The sequence below is a fragment of the Gekko japonicus genome, unplaced genomic scaffold (assembly GCF_001447785.1).
Source record: "Gekko japonicus isolate JY-2015 unplaced genomic scaffold, Gekko_japonicus_V1.1 scaffold52, whole genome shotgun sequence".
Taxonomy (NCBI): domain Eukaryota; kingdom Metazoa; phylum Chordata; class Lepidosauria; order Squamata; family Gekkonidae; genus Gekko; species Gekko japonicus.
Window position 1 is genome coordinate 1,975,117 of NW_015168653.1, and position 22,470 is coordinate 1,997,586.

Here is a 22,470-nt window from a genome sequence, read left to right on the forward strand (position 1 = left end):
CATGGGGGTGTGGCCTAATGTGCTAATGAGCCGTGCTGTCAGGGGTGTGGCCCAATATGCTAATGAGTTCCTGTTGTTGGGTGTGGCCTATTATGCTAATGAGTTCCTGCTGGGCTTTTTCTACAAAAAGAGCCCTGACTTCATTTATATCCTGGCCTCTCTCCCCAATGGGGGCACAAAGGAGCTTACATTGCTCTCCTCTCCTCCATGTTATCATCACAACAACCCTGTGATAGGATAGATCCAGATGGGTAGCCATGTCAGTCTGTCTGCAGCAGTAGAAAAGAGCAAGAGACCAGTCGCACCTTAGAGAGTAACAAAATTTGTGGCAGGGTGTGAGCTTTCATGAGTATCTCAAGAAATGAGCAGCGACTCACAAAAGCTCATGCCCTGCCATAAACCTGCCATAAATTTTGTTACTCTTTAAGGTGCGACTGGACTCTTGCTCTTTTCTAATGCCTGTGAGATAGGTTAGGTTGCAAGTATGTGACTGGCCCAGGTAGGGCTGACAGCTCTGGGTTGAGAAATACCTGGATATTTTGGGGGTGGAGCTGGAGAGGGCAGGGTTTAGGGAACGGAGGGACCTCAGCAGGGTATAACGCTAGAGTCCGCCCTCCAAAGCGGCCATTTTCCCCAGGGGAATTGATCTGGAGATCAGTTGTAATAATGGGAGATATCCAGGTGCCACCTGGGGGTTAGCAAGCCTAGGCCCAAGGCCACTGTAATGTATTCAGATGCTGCCCTGAATGCATGAGGATGAACGTGGAATCATCCCATAGAGAAGCTATGCTAAGCTTCAGACGTCGGCAAGGATTCGCACCGAAAGCATTGTGTCCAATCACATTTGAATGTCTGTAAGTGGAAACGCTTATGATTGGTCTGTTATGCGATCAACCTAATAGGTTGATAAATGTATAGTAGGTGTGGCTACATTAGCCCGGAATGTTTAAATACCGAACCGCTACAATGAAAGCTGGTTCGGGCTATCAGAGAAGTTGTACCGTGTCAGAGAAGTTGATCGTCGAGCTGAAATAAACCTGAGTTTTGCTGAAATCACTCTCTGGCTATTTTGTTAAGCACGGACTTAACAGCCACCCAACAAGCTCCTATGACAGAGTGGAGATTTGAACCTGAGTCTCAGATCCTAGCCCAGTACTGTTAACTTCTACATCACATGGGCTCAAAAAAAGAAGAAGAAGGAAATATTACCCCTATTACTTTGACTAGACCACCATGGTAACAGGGGAAGTTGATTCCAACCTACAATATTCCTGTTTTCTCCCAGCTGTGTTATGCTAGTTTATAAACTGAACATTTGACAAAATCAAGGTCATTTACTGACTGGTGTCTACTCAATTTGTAATATACCATCTGTGGACCAAGGCAAGAGTCTTCGTGCCCAAAGAGATCAGGGAAAAATCAAGCAATAAAGGGAAGAGAATGTCTGATATTTGTATAAAATACAATGAATACCTAGATGATATAGGAAGGAAAATAGTATGCATAGTGAAAGGAACCTTTATTGCCTTCCTATAGACCGAGCTTATACTCTGGAGAGGCAGAATATAAATTTCCTAAATAAATAAATACGTACAGACATTAGTTTTTTTGGTTTAAAAAAAAGGGTGCTGGTACTCGTACAAAGCTGCACCGATTTCTACCAATTCCCCCCTCATGATTTGGGAGAGACAACCCCCCCCCCCAATCTAGGCTTGCGAAGTGCCCCCGGGGGGCGGGGAAACCCCCGCCCCAGAGGCCTGTCCCTCGCTGCCGGCGGATCGGGCCCTGGGGAGAACCCCACCCTGACGTGCACGTCACCCGTCACCACTCTATGGCTTTTCCTCGGATGGTCGTGGCCCCGCCCCCAGCATGGTCGCATCGCTGCGGCGAAAATCAGACTTGGCAACCCTATGGTACTCAGTACTGGTAAGTACCACCACAAAAAAAGCCATGCAATGTATTATATTTTGGTTGAGATGATAGGTGAAGAAACAAAAATTCAAGCAGCAATATAACATTACATACAAGTTGCATGCTCCCATATCATTTGAAACACACCAAAACTATGAATGTGATTGCAGAGTCCAACCTCTGAACAGATGGGGAGGGGGAGGTGGGAACCACTTTAAAACCAATTATTAGCAAGAAAAATTGTCTTTTCAAAAGAGGAGGAGGAGGAGGAGGAAGGAACTGTGGCACTGAGAAAACGTGCAATGAAAATGAGTTTCATGAGATGGCTTCACATACCGTAATCTTTTTATGATCCAGAAATTCAAGGCCAAAATAGTCACCTTCGACAAGGTTCAGGTGATTGCAGACTGCTTCGAGCAAAAGGGGGGAGGTGGGAACCACTTTAAAACCAATTGTTAGCAAGAAAAATTGTCTTTTCAAAAGAGGAGGAGGAAGGAACTGTGGCGCCGAGAAAACGTGCAATGAAAATGAGTTTCATGAGAGATGGCTTCACATACCGTAATCTTTTTATGATCCAGAAATTCAAGGCCAAAATAGTCACCTTCGACAAGGTTCAGGTGATTGCAGACTGCTTCTAGCAAAACCTTCCCCGGAGCTCTATGCTGTAATTAAAAACAACCAAAGGTTATACCCTGTTTAGGCTACACATACCTAAAAATCAAGACCATTTAAAAAATACATGACAACAAAAGCTATCTGGTGGTCTCTTCCCACACAAATCAACACAAACAGCAACAAATACACAATTATGTTTTCTTGTTAAGGGAAACAAGTGCTCGTGTTCCGTTTGGATGTTAAAGTGTGGGAGTACAGAGTCAACTGTGGGTTTGATTCTTCTCATTTATTCTTTCAAGAAAGCTAGCACAGTCAAGATGATAAGAACTTATATGGAAGGCATTCTTGAAAACATGTTTTACCCTGCTTTCCTTCAGAATCCAGACTCAAACTGGCTTACATAAGAAACTGTAAAAACAATCATATTTAATGTTCAACAAAGTACCAAGGAAAAAGTCCCCAAAAAAGTGCAGTAAAAGTAGCCATAAATCCACAAAATCACCTGGTACGCTAAAACCAAGCCCCCCTCCCACACTTCTATATAAGTCTGCCTTACATAGCTTTATGAAGATTTAATATTCATTTACAGTTTATTAACAACATCTATACCCAACCTTTCTACTCAGTCAGGGCCACCAAGGTGGCAACATTTCCTCATCTATCGCAGAAGACTATTCAAAGTACCCAAGTGGCAAAAGAAAAGACCCATGTTCACTACACTGTCTTCATGCCAACTCCAAAAAACCCACACTGCCCATTTAAGGCATCATGTTAAATAGCAGCTTAACTACGTCAAACCATTTTGGGCCCTGCATTCATTTAGCAACATGTATTCTAATCAAGGAACAAAGTCTTAGTTTTCTAAGCCAATACTTAGAAATCCAGTATATCACAGTTCTATTGAAAAATATTGGGACTTTTCTCTACAAGGTGTGTTATAATCATTTCTGGCAGCATCAGACTCCAATTTAGGGTTCCTTTATACATATATTATGGGGAAATAATGTTGATGACAGACAATGAACAAACTTAACTTTTCCTCTAATAGAGAATGAAGAGAGGTAAGTTTCTACCCCATTATGCTTGGGAGCAAGTGCAGAACACTGAAAAGAGTCCAAGAAACCTTAAGCTATGCTTCCTTTGACCAGGGAGTAATGCTTTTGCACTGTGCTACCCTGCCTCATAAACAGCAGAAACAGAATAAATTATGCAAAACTTAGTGACAATGGCAGAAATTCATATGGAAGAAGGGATGAGCATCTGACCAAAGCAGGACACAGAATTTGCATTACTTTGGTACAGAGTTTAGTGGTTATTTTTAGAACTTTCTACACCAAATGAGAAGGGAGCACTCACTGGAGAAGACCCTGATGCTGGGAAAGATTGAAGGTCAAAGAAGACGGGGACGGCAAAGGATGAGATGGTTAGACAGTGTCATAGATGCAACGAGCATGAAGTTGAGCAAACTTCAGAGGATGGTGGAAGACCGGAAGGCCTGGTGTGATCTGGTCCATGGGGTTGCGAAGAGTCAGACTCGACTGTGCGACTGAACAACAACACTCCACCACTCTCGTTATCATGAAAAATGTGGCAAGGAAAAGTTCCTAATTTTCAGGTTATGCATATTTGTATGTAAATAGACTTGTTTTGAGTGTGTGATCACACATGCAATACTGTCACTGAAGAATCCCAAAGATATTCTAACTCTGTTTATAAAGATTTTTAAAGATGTATTCAAACATCTAAGTTAGAATCTGTTTATAAAGATTTTTAAAGATGTATTTAAACATCTAAGTGGCCATTCTGCTAGGAAACCTGAATTCCTTCAGCCAGATTTTCATAAATATTCTCATCATTTGGAAGACATTTCACCAATAAGAGTGAAAATAGTCCATAAAGCGAAGAGCACTATAGCAATAAATTATCTCCCTCCCCCGCCCAAACTTTTAAAAGGAAATCCAGTTCTTCTATTACATTTAATAAGCGGGACTATTTCAAAGGGTGAGTATGAGATTTAATGTATTTTGAACTGGCCTTTAAACTCTGTATTTCATTTTTTAAAAAACACACATTACATTTGACAGGAAAGTTGAGATGCTTTTGCCAAATTAATTGCAAATAATGTGGGTAAATCTATCTGGCTTTAAAAGATCTTCCAATCAGTTGTTGGCAATTCAACATGCTTTGCTTCTGCTAGTCATTTCCATTACACCCAGTTTCCCAGCTACAGCTGGAACAAGGATATTTATTCTTCTTTCAATGGGGTTAATAAGCGGGACTATTTCAAGGGGTATGAGATTTAATGTATTTTGAACTGGCCTTTAAACTGTGTATTTTGTTTTTTTAAAAACACACATTACATTTGACAGGAAAGTTGAGATGCTTTTGCCAAATTAATTGCAAATAATGTGGGTAAATCTATCTGGCTTTAAAAGATCTTCCAATCAGTTGTTGGCAATTCAACATGCTTTGCTTCTGCTAGTCATTTCCATTACACCCAGTTTCCCAGCTACAGCTGGAACAAGGATATTTATTCTTCTTTCAATGGGGGAAGCTTTGGGGTCTGTAATAGCTTTAACATTTGTCTGACCCTAAGTGAAATCCCCAATCAATAAACAGATGATCTTCTGCTTTAATCAGAGCTGCAATTGTGTACCTCATACTTTAACGTGACCTTTTAATAAGGAAGTAGCTGGGGAAAAACATTCAGTCATGTTTACAGAACCCATGTCTTAGAAGGTTTTATCTGCTGTCTCTTTTAGCAAATTGATTTTTGTCTAGTTTAAACACAGACACTTCATCAACTCAGCAAGACTCATCTACCAACACGCAGCCAAAGACTTAATATTTCAGCTGTTTTTCATCCACTAAACTGATCTCAGCTCAAGATCATGCAAGTAAGGTTCTTCTCTATTTTGTCCCCTAAAGTCCCCAAAACCCACTTTTCTAACAAACATTTAAAAAACTCATGACATCACCTCTAAATTGAGATAAAAGCCAATTTCAAGTAACAACAGATGTTGGAATTACTGTTTTCCTAAACCCATTTTAAATACACACTTATCACTCACACTTAAGATGGACAACAAGTTATTTGAAAGGGAGGGGGGAAAGTATTATTTGGTTAGCATGGAAGAACAACATCAAAGTTTAACAAATGAAAGATAATGGTAAGACATCTTTCTCCAGCGATGGACTTAAGAAGGCTTACAATGATACAAAACCCTTGTAAACCATTAAAATGGGACAGTTGTGAAATAGAAAAGCAAAAACTAAATAGTACAATGCAAAGAACTCTTCATGAAAAATTCAGCCTCCAACAAAAAAGGCCTTCTTAAATTTTTTTAAACAAAGTGGATGCTAGCATTGCCAGCCCCCAGGTGGGAGTGGGGGATCCCCCAAATTTGCAGGCTCCTGCCCACCACTGGCCAGCTGGTGACATCACTTCCATGTGACATCATCACATTGGGGGCGTTGTGCACGGCGAAGTCACCCTGCCCCCCCACCGGCTAGGAGGTAAGATCTGGCAACCCTGATGGGATGCATTCTTGACTTACTTAGGAAAGCCATTCATAACGCGGGAAGCCATCATAGAGAAAAGGCTCAGCTGTATTTTTGCCTGTTCTGAACATTAGAAATGCAGGAATTGCTTTGCTAGATGACCAATAATCCAGTTCTGTTGGCATTCCGTTTCCAAGAGTGGCAAGAAAGGTGCCTCTGGGAGATCACAAACGGCACCGATGCTAATGAGCATCCATGTTTATTTCAGGCACCTAGCGCTCTCTTCATTGCCTCTGAACAGGAAAGTTCCACTTTCCCCATTATGGCTAGTAACCATCGAAGTGGCTGACCTTTAAAAGGTCACAGAACTCTGAATTGTTAGCATTCCGAATCCGGTGGAGAGGTTCTTCAAAGATTTTGTTCTGACTTCATGGAAGTAGGGGCAGAGGCAGCGCGCATATTACTGCTCTCCCACCTGGCAATCTTTATGTTCATGGATATGATGTTTTGAAAAGAACCATCTTGTGTTACAGCGACTTTAAAATAATAAACCCTGACAGCATTCTAACTCACCACACTGAGAAGTTAACACCCCACTCATACAAACAAGCAACTACTCGGTGACCTCTTTAAATGCAACAATTTACAACTGGACTATAAAGTAACCTGTGTGCATGTCTGCATGTGAATACAGAGATGCTCATCCTGTTCATCTGTTGATTCTATCATGCCATTGTACGCTGTAAGAATGGGTAGTAGGATGAACTCTGCCAAATACAAGCTGCCACTCAAACTATTGTGGAAATTTACACTTAAAACGGCCTATCTTCCCGTGAGGTCAATCAAACTTGGAAGAAAGTTAGAATAAGCTAAGGTCTGTGGATCCTATTTGTTTATATAAGACTTTAAAAAAAGGAAAAATATCCAGTGATGTAACAAAAAATAAATAATATCTTTAATCTACTTAAAATGAATTAGACGATAAGATAAATAATAATGAATTAGACAATAAGAAGAGAAGAAGAGGAGATTGGATTTATACCCTGCCCTTCACTACCCGAAGGAGCCTCAGAGTGGCTTACAATCTCCTTTCCCTTCCCCTCCCCACAACAGACAAGAGAAAGAAGAAGAAATACAGCAATAGACAGCAGTCATTGGTTTGAACTAGGCCTTCCTCTTTAACAATTTACTGGAATGACATTGTGGAACACCTCATCCATTTCCTAAGATTAAAGAACACACATTCCAAGCAGAAATGGACATGGTGCTGAAAAATCACCTGATATCACCTGCAGATAAGCAGTCTGTCACATGGCAAAGCCCTTAGATGCCTACATTTCAGGTGATACTAAGGCTAATGATTGTGTGTTCTGGAATCAGAGGAATTTGGAAATTAACTTATCTGGAGCGTAAAGTACCCATGACACTATGTGCACGTGAGATCCCTGAAAAATCCAATCGTCTGTTTGCTCATACCAAAGATGTACACGCATGCAAAGTACATGCATTGCCCCTGTTCACACAACACGGTGACCATACCTCTCAGGTAGGGTAACATGCAGTTTGAGGTCTTCCAGTACGCACTGATGAGGCCTAAGGTCATAATATGTCAGGTGAAATTTGTGCATCTTAACAGAACTGGGATTTGTTAAACACTAGGAGGCCACCTGTGTAATTGCATACAGAATAATTTCTGAATCAGATTATTTTCCTAAACAGCTAATTTCATAATGCTTCATATACAAAAAAAGGCTTGACGTTATTTTTTCCTCTCTGAAATTTTTTTGCAAGTACTGAATGAAGTCTATCCCCCTGGCCTCCAAGGTATTCAGAAGCACACAGTGTCCCTTGTTTCTTCACAGAGGCAGAACCTAGGTTCAGAATACTTATTAAAAATACTTCAGATTGAATTTCATAGTCCACAACTTCTGCAGGGGAACATAATACAGCCATTCAGATTAGTTTAGCTGCACCGCAAATACTATGTAATGAGATATGGGCGATCCCACCTCCACCCCAACCAGATGAACCTTCCGTGAAGGAAGAGAGAAACTTTCCAGTTTTATTGCTATGGCTTTATTTTACATATAGGTTTATAACTTGACAAAATGCTCATATATAATATCTACATGTTTGGGTCTTAGACCACATCTTTCCCTGCCTGGCTTTCTTTCTTTGTTCTCTTCAGACACATTACTGAAATATGTGCTAATTAGATTTTCAATGGAAACAACTGGATTTCAATCTCAAAAGAAGGGCATGCTTCAGATGTGGGCATGTGCTGAAGATTGGTGTGCATGGTGCCCCCTCCTGCCCCTCTATGCACCAATGGCAACGCCATCTGCTTGCACCAGTGATACATGCTACTATCTTCATAAAATCAAGACCCCAAGACTCTGACAACGCATACTGATGCTTAGACTGGTACAATGGTGGAGAAATAAACAGCAATGACATCCCTTAAATCGGAATGCTGCGAAAAGGAGAGAAGACCTATAAACACCCTCAGTGAAAGAAGTAGTAATATCTCCCAGGTGCCATGGCGCCTAGAAATTTCATTGCAGTGCCTAATAATCTCATCAATCATTTGTTGCAGTGCCGCTTGGTGATTCTCAATAAAAGTTTATTTAGGTAAAAGACAGAGGTTAGCGTTTTGTTATTTTGTCAACTAGGGTTACTCTGTATTTATTTATATATTGCAATGTTTTTGTTATAGCTTAAAAAAAAACCCAGCATGAAACTGTGAAAAGGATTAGGTTTTGTGGTAGTAATAATGAAAAAGTATGGTGATTAAAATATAAAACCCTGAAGGCTGAGAAATAAGTCCGGCTCCTAAACTTTTATGGTGGCTCCCAAAGCTGAAGAAAATTTGTCAAGGGCTGCACTAGTCACTATAGAGATGGTATATATGAACAAGTTTGTAAAAGCCTAGCTCTTTTCTTTTTAGAACTCAAAAACCCCAGGGTCCTCATATATGTTTCAATGTCCAAAGCAAAAGCATATACAGGATCTCTAAATAGCTAAGGTGTAACTAATCTATGCAAAGTGATATTGGAAAGGGCTTTGTGCAACAAATGCACCTACCAAAACAATAAGATTCAGCTGATAAGTACACATTTCTGAATGCCTGCCTGAGAAAAGCCTTTCAAGAAAGAAAACTGTATAAACTGAAACTAAAAAAGTGTTTCTTTACAAGTCTCCCTATGCATTAAAATTACACTGCTATATGATTAAAATAACTGCTTTTGCTAGAAATTATCTTCAAAATGGTTTTTAAGATGAAGTCTGCTCTTTCTCAACATTCTTTTCATCCACATGAATTTAAGAGCTTGATTTGAGCAGAACATTATACTGTGAAATTAATCAAATTACCTCTGACCTTTTCCCACACTTCCAAGTTTCATATGCTTGAATTGTACTTCAAAAGTGATCTCTTACAGAGACTCAGGCCCCTTTCAAACAGGCTTTGTAATCCATTTTAGTAGCCGGTTGTTAACAATTTTTTTGTGCCATCTCAGACACACCCATTTTAGCAACTGGCTGCTAACTAATTTTATTTACCTTTTCATATAAAACTGCTTCCCTCCAGTTGGCAAAGCAGGGTTGAGCCGTTTTTGAGGTAAACTGCTTTCTTCTGTTTTCACCTCTACTTTGCGCTTCTGAATTGCTGTAGTCTGCTGTTTAAAATATCTGCAGCACTTCCAATAGTGCCGCTTCCCCCGCCCCTTCTCGCTGCATTGTCTTTCTTGCTTTTCCCCTTCATTCTAATTGCTACAGCGCTAGACAAAAATAGCATTTCAGTACGGTAGCTAGAGCACTGAGATGCCTTGCTGCTGTTTTGTTCTAGCACTATAACGCTCAACTTCGAACACTAAAAAAACCACAAGAAAGACTGTGTGGTGAAAAGGGGTGGGGTGGGGGGAACAGCACGGATTGAAATGGCCAGAGCACTTCAGAGACAGCTCATTAACTAAATTAAATTAGCTGTATGAAACCCCTGCCCCTGTATCGCTTTACTTGGAATCGGGCCAACAATGGATAACATCTGTTTTAGAATGGTAAGGTGAAAGGGACCTCAGCCAACTAACAAAAAGTCCAATACCACTTATTCAACAAACATGCTAACTGAAACATATTTGTCCCATAACTGGCTATCATACCCAACAGCAGTGTTCCCTCTAAGCTGAGTTAGTGTGAGCTAGCTCACAGTTTTTTAGCCTGTGGCTCACACATTTTTTGTCTTAGCTCAGGAAGGATGGCTCCAGAGTAAACTGATTTATGCAGTGGCCAAATCACTCACTCACAACTTTACTGCCAGTAGCTCACAAAGTAGAATTTTTGCTCACAAGACTCCACAGCTTAGAGGGAACATTGCCCAACAGCCTCTCTTGGCTGGTTTTATAGTCCCACGCCTAAGGGTCATGCTTGCAACCTGTTGCTCAGAAGCAATCCTGCAACAACTCATCTTCGTTAACAGCAAGCAGCTGGTGTCGGGCCAGGAGACACGCACTTTGCCATTTTGTCTGTAGCTCTGTTCTCAGCCTCCTTCTGCAGCACTCTAAGGGCGTAGGTGATACTGGCGGGTTGGGAATAGCCCACTGAGGTTCACCTGCTGAATCAGGGCTGGAGGAACAGGGCTGGAGGGTGTCCTGGCTCTGCACCAGCTGTTGACTGTGAATCCAGCAGCTCATTTTCCTGCTGGTCAGCTTCTGTTAACTCAAGGTTGGCTACATAGGACTCCTCTTCTCCTGAGGCGTTCTCATCTCCTGAGGAGTCCTCGCTATTGCTGAGCCCTGGCTAACATACTGCCAAATAGATGGAGGGGGGGATTCTCACATGATGTACCGGATCTGATAGCAAAATCCTATGGCCTCTGAAACACTAATACAGTAATGAGTCTTGTGGAACTTTAAGGACTAACATATTTGTTGTGGCAGAAGCTTTTATGAGCCTGAGTCCTGGTTTGTTAAGTGTATGAAGTACTAACATTCAGTTGGCAGAGAGATTTATACCCAAAGCTACAAACAGCAGAAGGATGGATAGGCAGAGTTACTAAGAAGAGAGGTCAGAAGGCCCAGTTTCCCAGGACACAAATGGGTTACGTTAGGCAACAAAACCATTCAACCGAATCAAAACCAATCCATGTGCAACAGGCAAATGCTTCTCCTATGCATGAGAGGCAACAGATTTCCTTTTATTTATTTATTTATTAAATTTGTTAATCGCCTAATCCCTGCTAGTGCAGGGCTCTGGCCAATGTACAGCATTTATAAAAACATACCAAGATAAAACACTTAAAACAGTAATAACACATTTCAAACAGATCAGATGGCATGTACTAATTTATCCAATTTCAGACTGCTGGCTACTTTGCAGACAGAGGAGAGGAGGGCAAGGCAGGTATAAAAAGCAGCAGGAGCAGAAAAAGGTGCCAGCTAGGATGGAAACGGTTGCTGTCCTCAACCAAAAGCCTGGCGGAACACCTCTACCTTAGAAGCCCTGTGGAACTGCAAAAGGTCCCGCAGGGCCCTGATGGTATTTGGCAGAGAGTTCTACCAGGTTAGGGCCAGGACCAAAAAGGCCCTGTCCCTAGTTGAGGACAGCTGGTGGAAACCCTAATCTCTTATGGACTGCCATTGTGGATGGCGCCAGTCTCTGGTAGGGGCTGTTCAGGGAGCTACTTAAAAGCTTTTGTCATTGCATGGAGTACCCAATTTGGATCCTGCCTACGGAGCTTATACACTAAATATCAACTCTTTTACCTACTCCTCAGAGCCCTCATGGCAATAAAGAATCCTCCATAATTTGAAACCTAGTAAGTATTTTTAAAATATAGATAGGCAAATAAAATCTGGGCATCTCAGTACGGTATGTGGAAGTGGTAAGGTGTAAATATGGTCCGTGGAAGTGGAAAGTGCCATCAAGTTGCAGCTGAATTATGGTGACTCCATAGGGTTTTCAAGGCAAGAGACTTCAGAGCAATCCTGGATTTCCTTGGTGGTCTCCCATCCACATACTAACCAGGGCCTTGGCTTCCAGGCAGGACAAATCTGTGAGCATGATTTTGTACAATGGCATGACTTGTCTTTTTCAAGTTATTAAAGAGGACTGTACAATAAATTCAAGACCACACCAATCTTCTATGGCTCAACAAGATGGCAAGGTCAGGCCCATACACACGGGGGCGCCTATGAGTACCTGGCACCCTCCCCAAACAGCCATGGCTCCCCCCTTCCCCCTCTCTGTGAAGTGCCCGCCTGGCTTGCCAGGGGAGGGGAAGCACATCTCAGCCGGCACTCGCACTCAGCTTGCTGCTGGTGTGATTGTAATGCCTGAGCTGCTTTGGGAGGTGCAAGACCAAGTTCCTGTCTTTTATCTCCTCTCGGATTGCCTGCAAAGGTGGGGGCAAAGCGCTGAGCTTCAGAGAGAATACAACTCCCAGACACAAATCCTGACCTTTCTTTATTATTTCCGAACTGCCCCAGGTGTTGCTCCCCCTCCCTGTTTACTGGCCAACGCTTACCTAGCCATGTCTCTCCTCCTCTATATTTCCCTAACAACAACAACCATTTGATATAGTCAGCTCCACTGTAGTAAACCGCCCCCTTGGGGCCCCCTAACAAAAATTTTCTGGGTACGGGGCTGGGCAAGATCAATCAGCCATTTTCCATCTTTGGATTACTGAGAACTTTTAGTATTTTGCATATAAAGTGCTCCTGACAACCGATACAGCCAGTAACGTTATCCAAAGTTGCTGCTATACTTCTCAGAACAATGTCCTGTAGTAGAAGCTATTTATATTATCCACCCAAAACATTAGTAAGGTTTCTTTTGCAGCCCTCAAAGGAAGATGTAAGGTTACTGCTTAAAACTGAAGCATGAAACAAGCATTTTATTACCACAAAAGTAGATTCAACTTTATATGTACACCGATGTTACTAATAGTAGTCTTCTCTTTCATCAAAAGCAAGTGACCCAGACAGTTTACAGGATGAGTGACCATTTCTGTACTCCTATTTTAATTACACTTTAATCTCAGTATCCTTTCGGTAACTGCATGAACAAAGCTACATTATACTGTGCCATCGTGTATACAATATATAAATAACCCAAAAAACAAAGCATTAAATTCCCATCAAGACATTACTTGGGCAGCATGGCGGTTGTTTTGACATGGCTGAATCCCACACTGCTCTGGTAATGGAATCATATGAACTGTGAAAACTCGAAGATTATCTTTTATACTGGTGTAGGAGGGAACCAGGTTAGCCATTTGATTCACATGACTCCTTCTCAGCAAGAAGATACAACCAACGATGATTATGTGGCTCCCACGGTGTTTGGCCAACACATGAATCAACCCCACAGTCACAGGTGGGCAAATCATCAAGTGTGGTGGGGCAAAATCTGTTTACAGTTATACTTGGGGGGCTTTGATTTGGCATGTAGCTCGTAATTCCAAAACAGTTGTCTGGCACTCCATAGGATCTTTCTTGGCAGCCTGCCAAACTGTCAGCACAACGGAAATTACACCCAATGAGAAGTCTGCTTGGGATAACGAAAAAACCTGGTGTTTAGTTTTCCCTGCACAAATTTTTTGTTTTTGGGGGAAGAGACCCTAAGTGGCAAAAGCAGACTCCTAGAAGCTGCCGCATTCCAGCTTTTCAGAAAGTGAGAAGTTTGTACTGGTAGGGGGAAGTACTGTCAGCACAACGGAAATTACACCCAACGGGAAGTCTGCTTGGGATAACGAATGCAAAGCTCAGTCTTCAAGAAAAAACCCTGGTGTTTAGTTTTCCCTGCACAAATTTGGGGGGGGGGAAGAGACCCTAAGTGGCAAAAGCAGACTCCTAGAAGCTGCCGCATTCCAGCTTTTCAGAAAGTGAGAAGTTTGTACTGGTAGGGGGAAGTGCTTGATATGGTGAAGCACTCCAGCCACACTCCTTGTGTTCCTGGAGCTTACCAACTGTCTAGTGTTTTTGTTTTCTCTATCCATGCATTTCTGATATTCCTCCAGGCTCCACAGCTTTACAACGGCTGCTGCATCTTACGTAGCACTCTGTGCTATTAGGTCGCTTTGTACCACCCATCCTTTCCCCTCCAGCGGGTCTGTGTACACCGCTGCTACAAAGGATCATAGCCTTAGGATTCTGCCTCACTACCTCCAGTGACAGTAGTATGCATTGCATTATTCATAGGTTCCCATTCTACCAAATGAGCAATTACATAGTTAAAAGGGATGCCTGTGTTTTGGTTCTTAATTGCTAGACAGAGAGCAGCTTCTGTTTCCTTCCGTTCTTATACAAAAATTGCCACCCATTACATCGCATGCACTACCATTTCCTTGTTTTATTTCAATGTATTTCCTGGTGCTTCCCATTTCTAACAAAGCAGGTAATAATAATAATTTTAAAATCTCAATTAAAAATACCCAAAAGTTGCTAAAACTTATCAGATAAGAAACTGGACATGCTTTCCAAGAGCCAATGTAAGTACACCTTTAAAATTTTTAGCAGGGCAATCCTAGGAGTACTTTCCTGGGAGTAAACCACAAAGTGATAGACCTCAGCAGGATTCTGAGTAGATCTGATCAGCATTGCACAGTGAGAGACTTAACAAAGCTTTGACTGGAAGACAGACTGACAATTATGGGGCAATCACGGTGAGCATCTCACTGTGTCATTAGCTTTTGGATAGGGATTGGCTGAAAAGGCTTTTTAGCAAGATTTAAGCAGTTTTAGCAAATCAGTCAAAGAAATCAACCCTGACTGTTCCCTGGAAGGCCAGATACTGAAGCTGAAGCTCAAATACTTTGGCCACCAAATGAGAAGGGAGCACTCTCTGGAGAATACCCTGATGCTGGGAAAGGTTGAAGATAAAAGAAGAAGGGGACGGCAAAGGATGAGATGGTTAGACAGTGTTATCGATGCAACGAACATGAAGTTGAGCACACTCCGGCTTACAATCTCCTCTCCCTTCCCCTCCCAACAGACACCCTGTGAGGTAGGCAGGGCTGAGAGAGCTCTGAAACTTGTAACTGACCCAAGGTCACACCAAGAAGCTGCATGTGGAGGAGTGGGGAATCGAACCCGGGTCTCCCAGATTAGAGTCCGTGCTCCTAACCACTACACCAAACTGGCTCTCGGCATAGTTGAGTTCCCTCATATTTTATAATCACAACGCAAGTAGCAGCATTATGAGAAACCACAGAAGGTTCAGTACTGTGAGTCTCTGATCTGACCCATACTATGAATCTTCCTCACAAGCATTAGCTAGTCCTAGGCAGTGCATCCCCCCACCCAGTCTTTCTCCCACATCAAATTAAGCTGCAACAACAACATAACTTTCCTAGTTGGATTCATGCCAGTTACACTGAGAAACCGGTTAATACTGAATGTAAGGGGATGAGGATAAATAGCAGAATCACTTGTGTGGTTGCCAAGCAACCATGCAAGCATTGGCTATTGCTTCTTGATCCCTTCCACCCAGCATCTCTCAGCTATCAGGAAGGTAGATGGAAACAGACGCCACAGACAATGATGCTTCTTAAAGAGGTGTTAGGAGGACCTGCAGTAATACCTCCTCCATCTTCTCTTCTTCCCCGAAACGCACTGGAGGAGGGTCTCTCCAACCTACATAGCACTGAGGGTAAGAGTGAACTGACAGCCAATCCGGTTGTCAACCAGGACTTTTATAACTATGTTCAGAAAGCATGCCATGAAACTTCCCACAGGGTTGTCCGTGAGGTTAAAACGGAAGAAGCAACACGTATGCTTCCCTATATGTTCCTTGAACCAAAAGCAGGATAGAAAGTGTGAGAGGAGAAAAAGAATGAAAATGAAGTAGAACTCTCTCAGAATGAAAGGAAATCACAGCCCATTGTTTTTCCTATCATCCACTGTGTATTCTTCTCTGAACTGGCACAGTTCCAACTTGGCTGGAATGACACTTGCAAAACAATGACATGATGGGCTGAAAGATTGGGCAGTCAGTAATGCTTGTAAAATAATCTGAAATGCACTTTATGCACAGCACAATTCCTTTTAAATGAAATTGTTAATGCCTGTAAAATAAAACAGCTTGAACTTGAGGCACTATATAAAAGCACTAAGTGACATCATTAAAGTGCTATACAAAGTTGCAATCATTAAAGTTCCACTACAGTGTATTAAGATAGCGCAGGATTTTACAGCAGTTAATGATTTATGCAGTCTGAAGTATACAGAGTACTTAGTCTAACTTATTGGGAACTATATTTAGAGAATTACATATACAACTCTCTCAGATCACTTCCTACTTTCTTAGCAAAATCAAAAACACAAAAGGTTGCTGGTTTACTTTTTAGGTACAAGTCCAAGAACATATTATAAATTTACCTGCAGCAACCATCAGACTGCTTTACACTTTCATATACCTTCAGAAGATAATTCCTTGTTTGAAAGTCCCAAGTCTGCATGTATACATGCTATATTTTATGAAAAATCTAAGGCTGTGACCCTACAATTATGGGCAAATACCCCAATGAACATAGTGGAATTTAATTCTGAGTAAACATGTAAAGGATTCTATTGTAATTTGCAAGTCCACAAAAGTTACCAGACTACTCTATTTTAATGGCCTGCTTTCTCATACATTCTTACATACCGATGCTCTTGAGACCCTCAGCCCCATGGGCATTTTGTTATGGTTTCTTCCCCCATTTGTACATGTGGGCACCTGAGTGTGGGCCTAGGATTGATAGAAGCAGCCTGAATTAAAGTGATATTTATTTATTTATTTATTTATTTATACATACATACATACATACCTTCGGCTTATATACCGCCCTGACCCCGAAGGATCTCTGGGCGGTTTACATAGTGGTTCTAACCAACCAATTAACCTAACTAGGGCCACATTGTCTACAGGGTGGTGACTGCCTACCAGCACCCCGGGCTAGTTGTCATCCAGCTTCCTTCCGCGGCTTCAGATATTGGTGCCCTGGTGCTCTTTCTGGAGTCGATCTTCCCCGAGCAGCTTCCTCCGGCAGGTCTTGTCTTGGCACGTGGTTCTGTGTTGGCTGACCGCCGCCGCCGAACCCTCTACCTCACAAGGAGGAGGGGTGCCCCCTGCCACCTAGGGCAGGTACCCACTTTATCTACTTGCATTTATGATGCTTTCGAACCACTGGGTGGACGGGAGCTGGGCCGGGGGCCGGGAGCTCACCCCGACCGCGGTGGCTTTCGAACAGCCGTAATGGCTGTTCATTGATGTTACTTTGCAGGCGTTCTTACTCCCTGCGCCACCGCTCCCCCAATCCTTGCACTATGCTCCACAGACCTTGCACTGTCCTTCCCTAGAGAGAAGAGATTGGATTTATACCCAAACCTTAACGGAGTCTCAGATTGGTTTACAATCTCCTTCCTTTCCTCTCCCCAGAACAGACACCCTGTGAGGTAGGTGGGGCTGAGAGAGCTCTGAGAGAACAACTCTCAGAGAACTTTGTCTGACCCAAGGTGACACCAGCAGCTGCATGTGGAGGAGTGGATTATCAAACCCGGTTCTCCCAGATTACAGTCTGCCACTCTTAACCACCGCACCAAACTAGCCCACTGGAGTTTTGCCTCCAGATGCAGCTTCTTCACTTTCAAGGACAACCATCCTGTTGTAGAGCTTGGTGGTCTGGTGTAGTGGTTAAGTGCGTGGGGTTCCCCACTCCTCCACTTGCAGCTGCTGGATGACCTTGGGCAAGCCATAGTTCTGGCACAGCTGTTCTTGAAAAAGAGCAGTTTCTGTCAGAGCTCTCTCAGCCCCACCTACCTCACAGGGTGTCTGTTGTGGGAAGGGGAAGGAAGCCGCTCTGAGACACCTTTGGGTAGTGAAGGGCAGGGTATAAATCCAATCTCTCCTCTTCTTCTCACAGTTCCCTTCAGGACCAGTCTCGTATGTCTCATTTTTCATAGGCTTTCCCCCCCTTTTAAGCAGGAAAGTTCACCAGAGAAAAGTTTTTGTGCTGTCACTTTAATTTTGCTCTACAATACTGCATAAATTAATTTGGTTTCTTTTCTGTTTATAAAATTAAAACCCCTTCTGTTTCAGTCTTTCTCCTCTTGTTTTTTCAAGTGTTGATATGAGCCTGGACCTTGGTATACACAGACTAAGATCCCAAGTATTGAAGTACCCCATATACATGTGTTTTCTTCCATGCTGGCAAGGGGACACCTTTGCATTTTATGGGCCCGACAAGTGTATACTAATTTGGGTAACAGTATGCATTAGTAATTTCTAATTAAAAGAAAAAAGAATCCACTCTGTAAGCATTTTACACCTGTTCAGTTTTGAAATAATTCATACTCACCACAAATGTCCAAGTGTGCATCCTCCATGCTTTCATATTCAATTGAATATTCTGTCCTGCTTTATTACTGGAATTTCTTTAATCATCTTTTAAACTTTAGCTATAAAAGAAGCAGCTGCTCAGATGCAAAGAACATATGGCATCTCATGCTGTGACTTTAAGCACATATATGTGGAAATAAATTAGATTCAGATCAGTGGAGTTTACATCCCCTTCGAGATTAGGTAGGTAGTCTTAAACCTTCTCCACTGTTCTATTTTGCTGCTTAAGAGCTGCTCTGTAGCTATTTTAAAAGGTCCCCTAAAACAGCAAGGAGCCTGCTTTCTTGACTTCTCAGGATTTATTTCTTGACTTCTCAAGAAAATATCCTTTTAGATATCTATTTTTTCATTTTTTTTACTGCCTGAAGATCTTTAAACTTGACAAAAAGGCTATATCATTAAAAACACAAAGAAATGACACGTATTTCAATTATGATCAGTTCCAGATTTTGATAACAGCAACAAAAACTGATATGCTTTGTGTGATGGACTGCACTTTTAAAAGCTTAGAAGTGTTGTACAAACAGGTGAAGGACCATGAAAGGTTAATTCTTCACAGAAACAGAGAGCCTTGAGTGACAGACTGCTCCAAGGAATCTGATTGGTTAGCATCAGCTGAGCAGAGAAAGACTTCTGAACTGGATGCTGAGGAGAGATGCAGTCTGATTTCAGCCCTAGCTGAGAAGAATCAAGGACTGACAGTTTTAAAATTCAGCCCTGACTGAGAGCAGTTTAACACAGACAGGAGAACTAGGGAAAGTTGGCAAGGACCAGTGGGTAGCTAGACAATGGCCCCAGTCACACGGGAGGTTTTGGCCCGGAAGAGGGACGGATTGGGGGCGCAGCAAACGGGCGCGATCAAACTGCAACATCTGGGAAGCGGCGCGCACCCGTCCCTGATCTGTCCCTTCAGCCGGAAAACCCGCTGCAAAAAAGAACCTGCAAAAGAGCAGGACTTACCGGAAATGGCGCAGCAAGTCCGGCCGTGAGATCGCCGGCACACCCGTCTTCCGGAGCAATCGAGGCTCCCGGCCGAACTGTGCTTGCGCACACACGCGCAGTTTGGCTGCCTCGCTCTCCCTTCAGTGGCTTCCCCCCGGCATCTGATCGTGCCTGGGAGGAATTGCGCGGTGGCTCAGGGGATCTATCTGATCCTGCCGCTGCGTGTCTCTTTTGGTGCGGCTCTAAAAAGCTGCACTTTGGCCATTCTTTTTCCCCCCGTGTGGCAGGAACTGGAGACTCCCATTCAGGCCAAGGAAAGGGGATATAACTTCTAGAGAGAGAAGGATTTTCCCTACCCAGTCTAAAAAGGGTGATAGCTCTGAAGAATGCAGAGATCCCTGGTCTGGTGTGGTTAGAAACTGCCTTTAGAGACCTTAAGAGTCAGTTAAAAACTCAAGACGAGTACTGGTGTTTCAAGGGAAGGGGTCGGGTACGGGAAAGAGCGTACCAGCCTCCTAGAAACCAAAAGGATACTCAAAGAAAGTGTATGGAAGTGTTTGGGGAAAACACTGTAACAAAAGCCTCTCAACATAAAGATTTAAGTCACTGTGAAAAGCTTAAGAAACTCTCATTAGCCTGAAACATAAGACTTAAAGTCTGTGCATGTAGTGATTTTACCCCTCAGAACTATTTATTCAAGTTACCTCAGAAATTTTCAGCCCCTGACCTTTCCCCTCTATGTTAAATAAAATATTTTGTTATTTTTGAATTTCAAAATGCCTTGAGTGCTATTTAAGTTGTTTAAGTTAAAGGGGGCTCCAAATCCTTCCCTCAGGGCTGAGCCAACAGCTAAAATATTGTACTGTGACAGGGAGGAACTGTGACAGGGAGGAACAGTGAGAGTTCTTCAGCAAAGAAGAAAACGCATTACTAGGGCAGCTCAGTCAGTAAAGGGAAATAGAAAGGGAGGGAAGTGGACAGGGCTGTCATACTTTGCAACACAAATACCAGGATAAAAAAAGTAACATTCATCGTCAAACACCTTATCTAGAACTTTCTCACAACTGATTTGTCAGGTTTAAGTAATCTACAACACTGTTTTAAACTCCTTAAAGTGCTCTCCTTCTATGATAAACATATATCTGGAAAGTTTTCACTAGCAAACAACATAAAAACCTACTGTGTGACAGTCTAATCACATACCTTTCCTAAAATAGACAACACATTTTTGCCCATAGCGTCAACAATCCATTTCCCTAAAAAGGAACAAAATATAATATTGTAGCATACAGATTTTAAAAATAAAATGTTTCATCTGTGAGAGTCTCCTTCCCTGAAGCACAAAAGCAATGCAAACTACTGCATCATGAGATCCAGCTCTAAGAATACAAAGGCAGATCAGAATGTTAGCCACTGAAGTGAAACTACTGATCAGCCAAAAAAAATTTCAACCGCCTCCCCCCCAAAAAACCTAGAGAGTTGGATGCAGTCACTTCGGCTTCCAAACCCAGAAGCGGGAGGCTGTGAGCAAATCTTCCTTTCGTCTCACAGTAATGACACCAACCACAAACCTTTCTGTAGAAAAGAGCAAGAGTCCAGTAGCACCTTAAAGACTAACAAAATATGTGGTGGGGTATGAGTTTTCGTGAGTCACTGCTCACTTCTTCCGATACCACAAACCTTTCTATTGAACTCCCAGCAATTTGCATGCTCCCCACTTCCTTCTGAGCAGCTCACACCTAAAAAATGCCTTTAATTTTTTGTTTATATACTTCATTTATAACCTGTCCTCTTCTCCAATGGCAACCCAAAGCAGCTTGCATCTCTCTCCTCTCTTCCAGTTTATTCTCACAGGAGTAGATTAGGCTGAGGGAGAATGACTAGCTCAAGGTCAACGAGCAAGCTTCCATGGCAGAGTGCAGATTTGAACCTGGATGTTCCAGATCCTAGCCCAACACACTAATCACTACATCGCATTGCTGTTGGAGCTCTGGCTTCATACAGACAACCAAACAAATCAAGAGCAAGCTTTGGAAATCCTTGAGCTCCCAGCCGCTGATCTGTCTGTTGCCCGCCTCCCGGAACCCCGGGGGCAATGGGCCTGTACGGAGGTCTCCGTTGCGGCCATTCCCTCTCCTCCCGGAACCTCGGGAGGTGGGGCCGAGTCTTCTTCCTCCCATCTGGCATCTTCAGAGTTCTCCAGCTTCCTTGAAGCCTGGGAGGGAAGGGTAGGTCTTCAGACGTAGACCTCCCCGCTCTACTGTTGTCTAACTTTTAACTCTTGTGAGTATTAAATTAAATTGTAAGTTTTAAATTCGTTGCTCTGGCTTGGAGCAGGAGCTCCAGACGTCCTACCGAGCGCAGGGCTATGCAGAAACTGGAGAGGTCAGCCTAGGCCACTCCAATAGGTGCCACGCAACAAAAGAAATTTGCATAGCCTATCGAGTGAGCAGAGGCGTGACCTAACCAGTTCCTGGATGACTTCCCCCCACTGAAGGAGAATGAAGATTTTGGCGTCCTTCACAAACCACAACTAGTCATAATGTTCAAACTGGGGAAAGTGACAAATTGTAAGTTGTTTTGCCCTTGCAAGCCTGGATTTCTAACTGGGGTTTAATCCAGGTCTTTCAAGCACAGACACACGGACCCTGCCGCAATTAGTTACTTCATCTGATTTGGATGCCATAACAGAAGAGGGAATGCGCAAGCCCAAGGACTTCCAAGGGGCAGATGCAGCTTCAGTCTTTGTAAGCTTCTCATTGCTACCAGAAAAGGACTAAGCCTTGGATCTGTATATGCCTGCACCTGACATCCCCGTTTCCTGGGAGATAATTGTTACACACAACCTGGCACGTAGTTAATCACAACTCAGTTCACGCTATTTATTATTAACACAGAACCATAAACAACATGCCAGCCTTATGCAAGGGAAGACTTACGTCAAGAAAATCCTGGGTAAACCCAGTATTGCCCCCAGTAAATTATGTTTGCCTGGAGAAAATGGAGTAGGGAAATGACATGAAAAGGTAAGGCATGGTTTTATTATTGGGGGAGAAAATGACGAATAGGGCTTAGATCTCTGGAAGTCTTCCCTACTTCTATGGATGGGGGGGGGGAGTCTAC

The 22,470-nt window shown here is 42.8% G+C and overlaps 1 protein-coding gene across 1 annotated transcript in view; it reads right to left on the reverse strand.

Annotated features, from left to right (window-relative positions):
- FARP1 (FERM, ARH/RhoGEF and pleckstrin domain protein 1) overlaps positions 1-20,583 on the reverse strand; it is a 121,683-nt gene extending 101,100 nt beyond the window's left edge. The window contains exons 1-2 of the mRNA XM_015415097.1: positions 20,551-20,583; positions 2,469-2,573 (exon numbers count right to left, since the gene is read on the reverse strand). Of these exons, the coding sequence (XP_015270583.1) occupies positions 2,469-2,573; positions 20,551-20,583 (138 nt within the window). The remainder of the gene's footprint in view (positions 1-2,468; positions 2,574-20,550) is intronic.
- Positions 20,584-22,470: the final 1,887 nt, after the last annotated feature.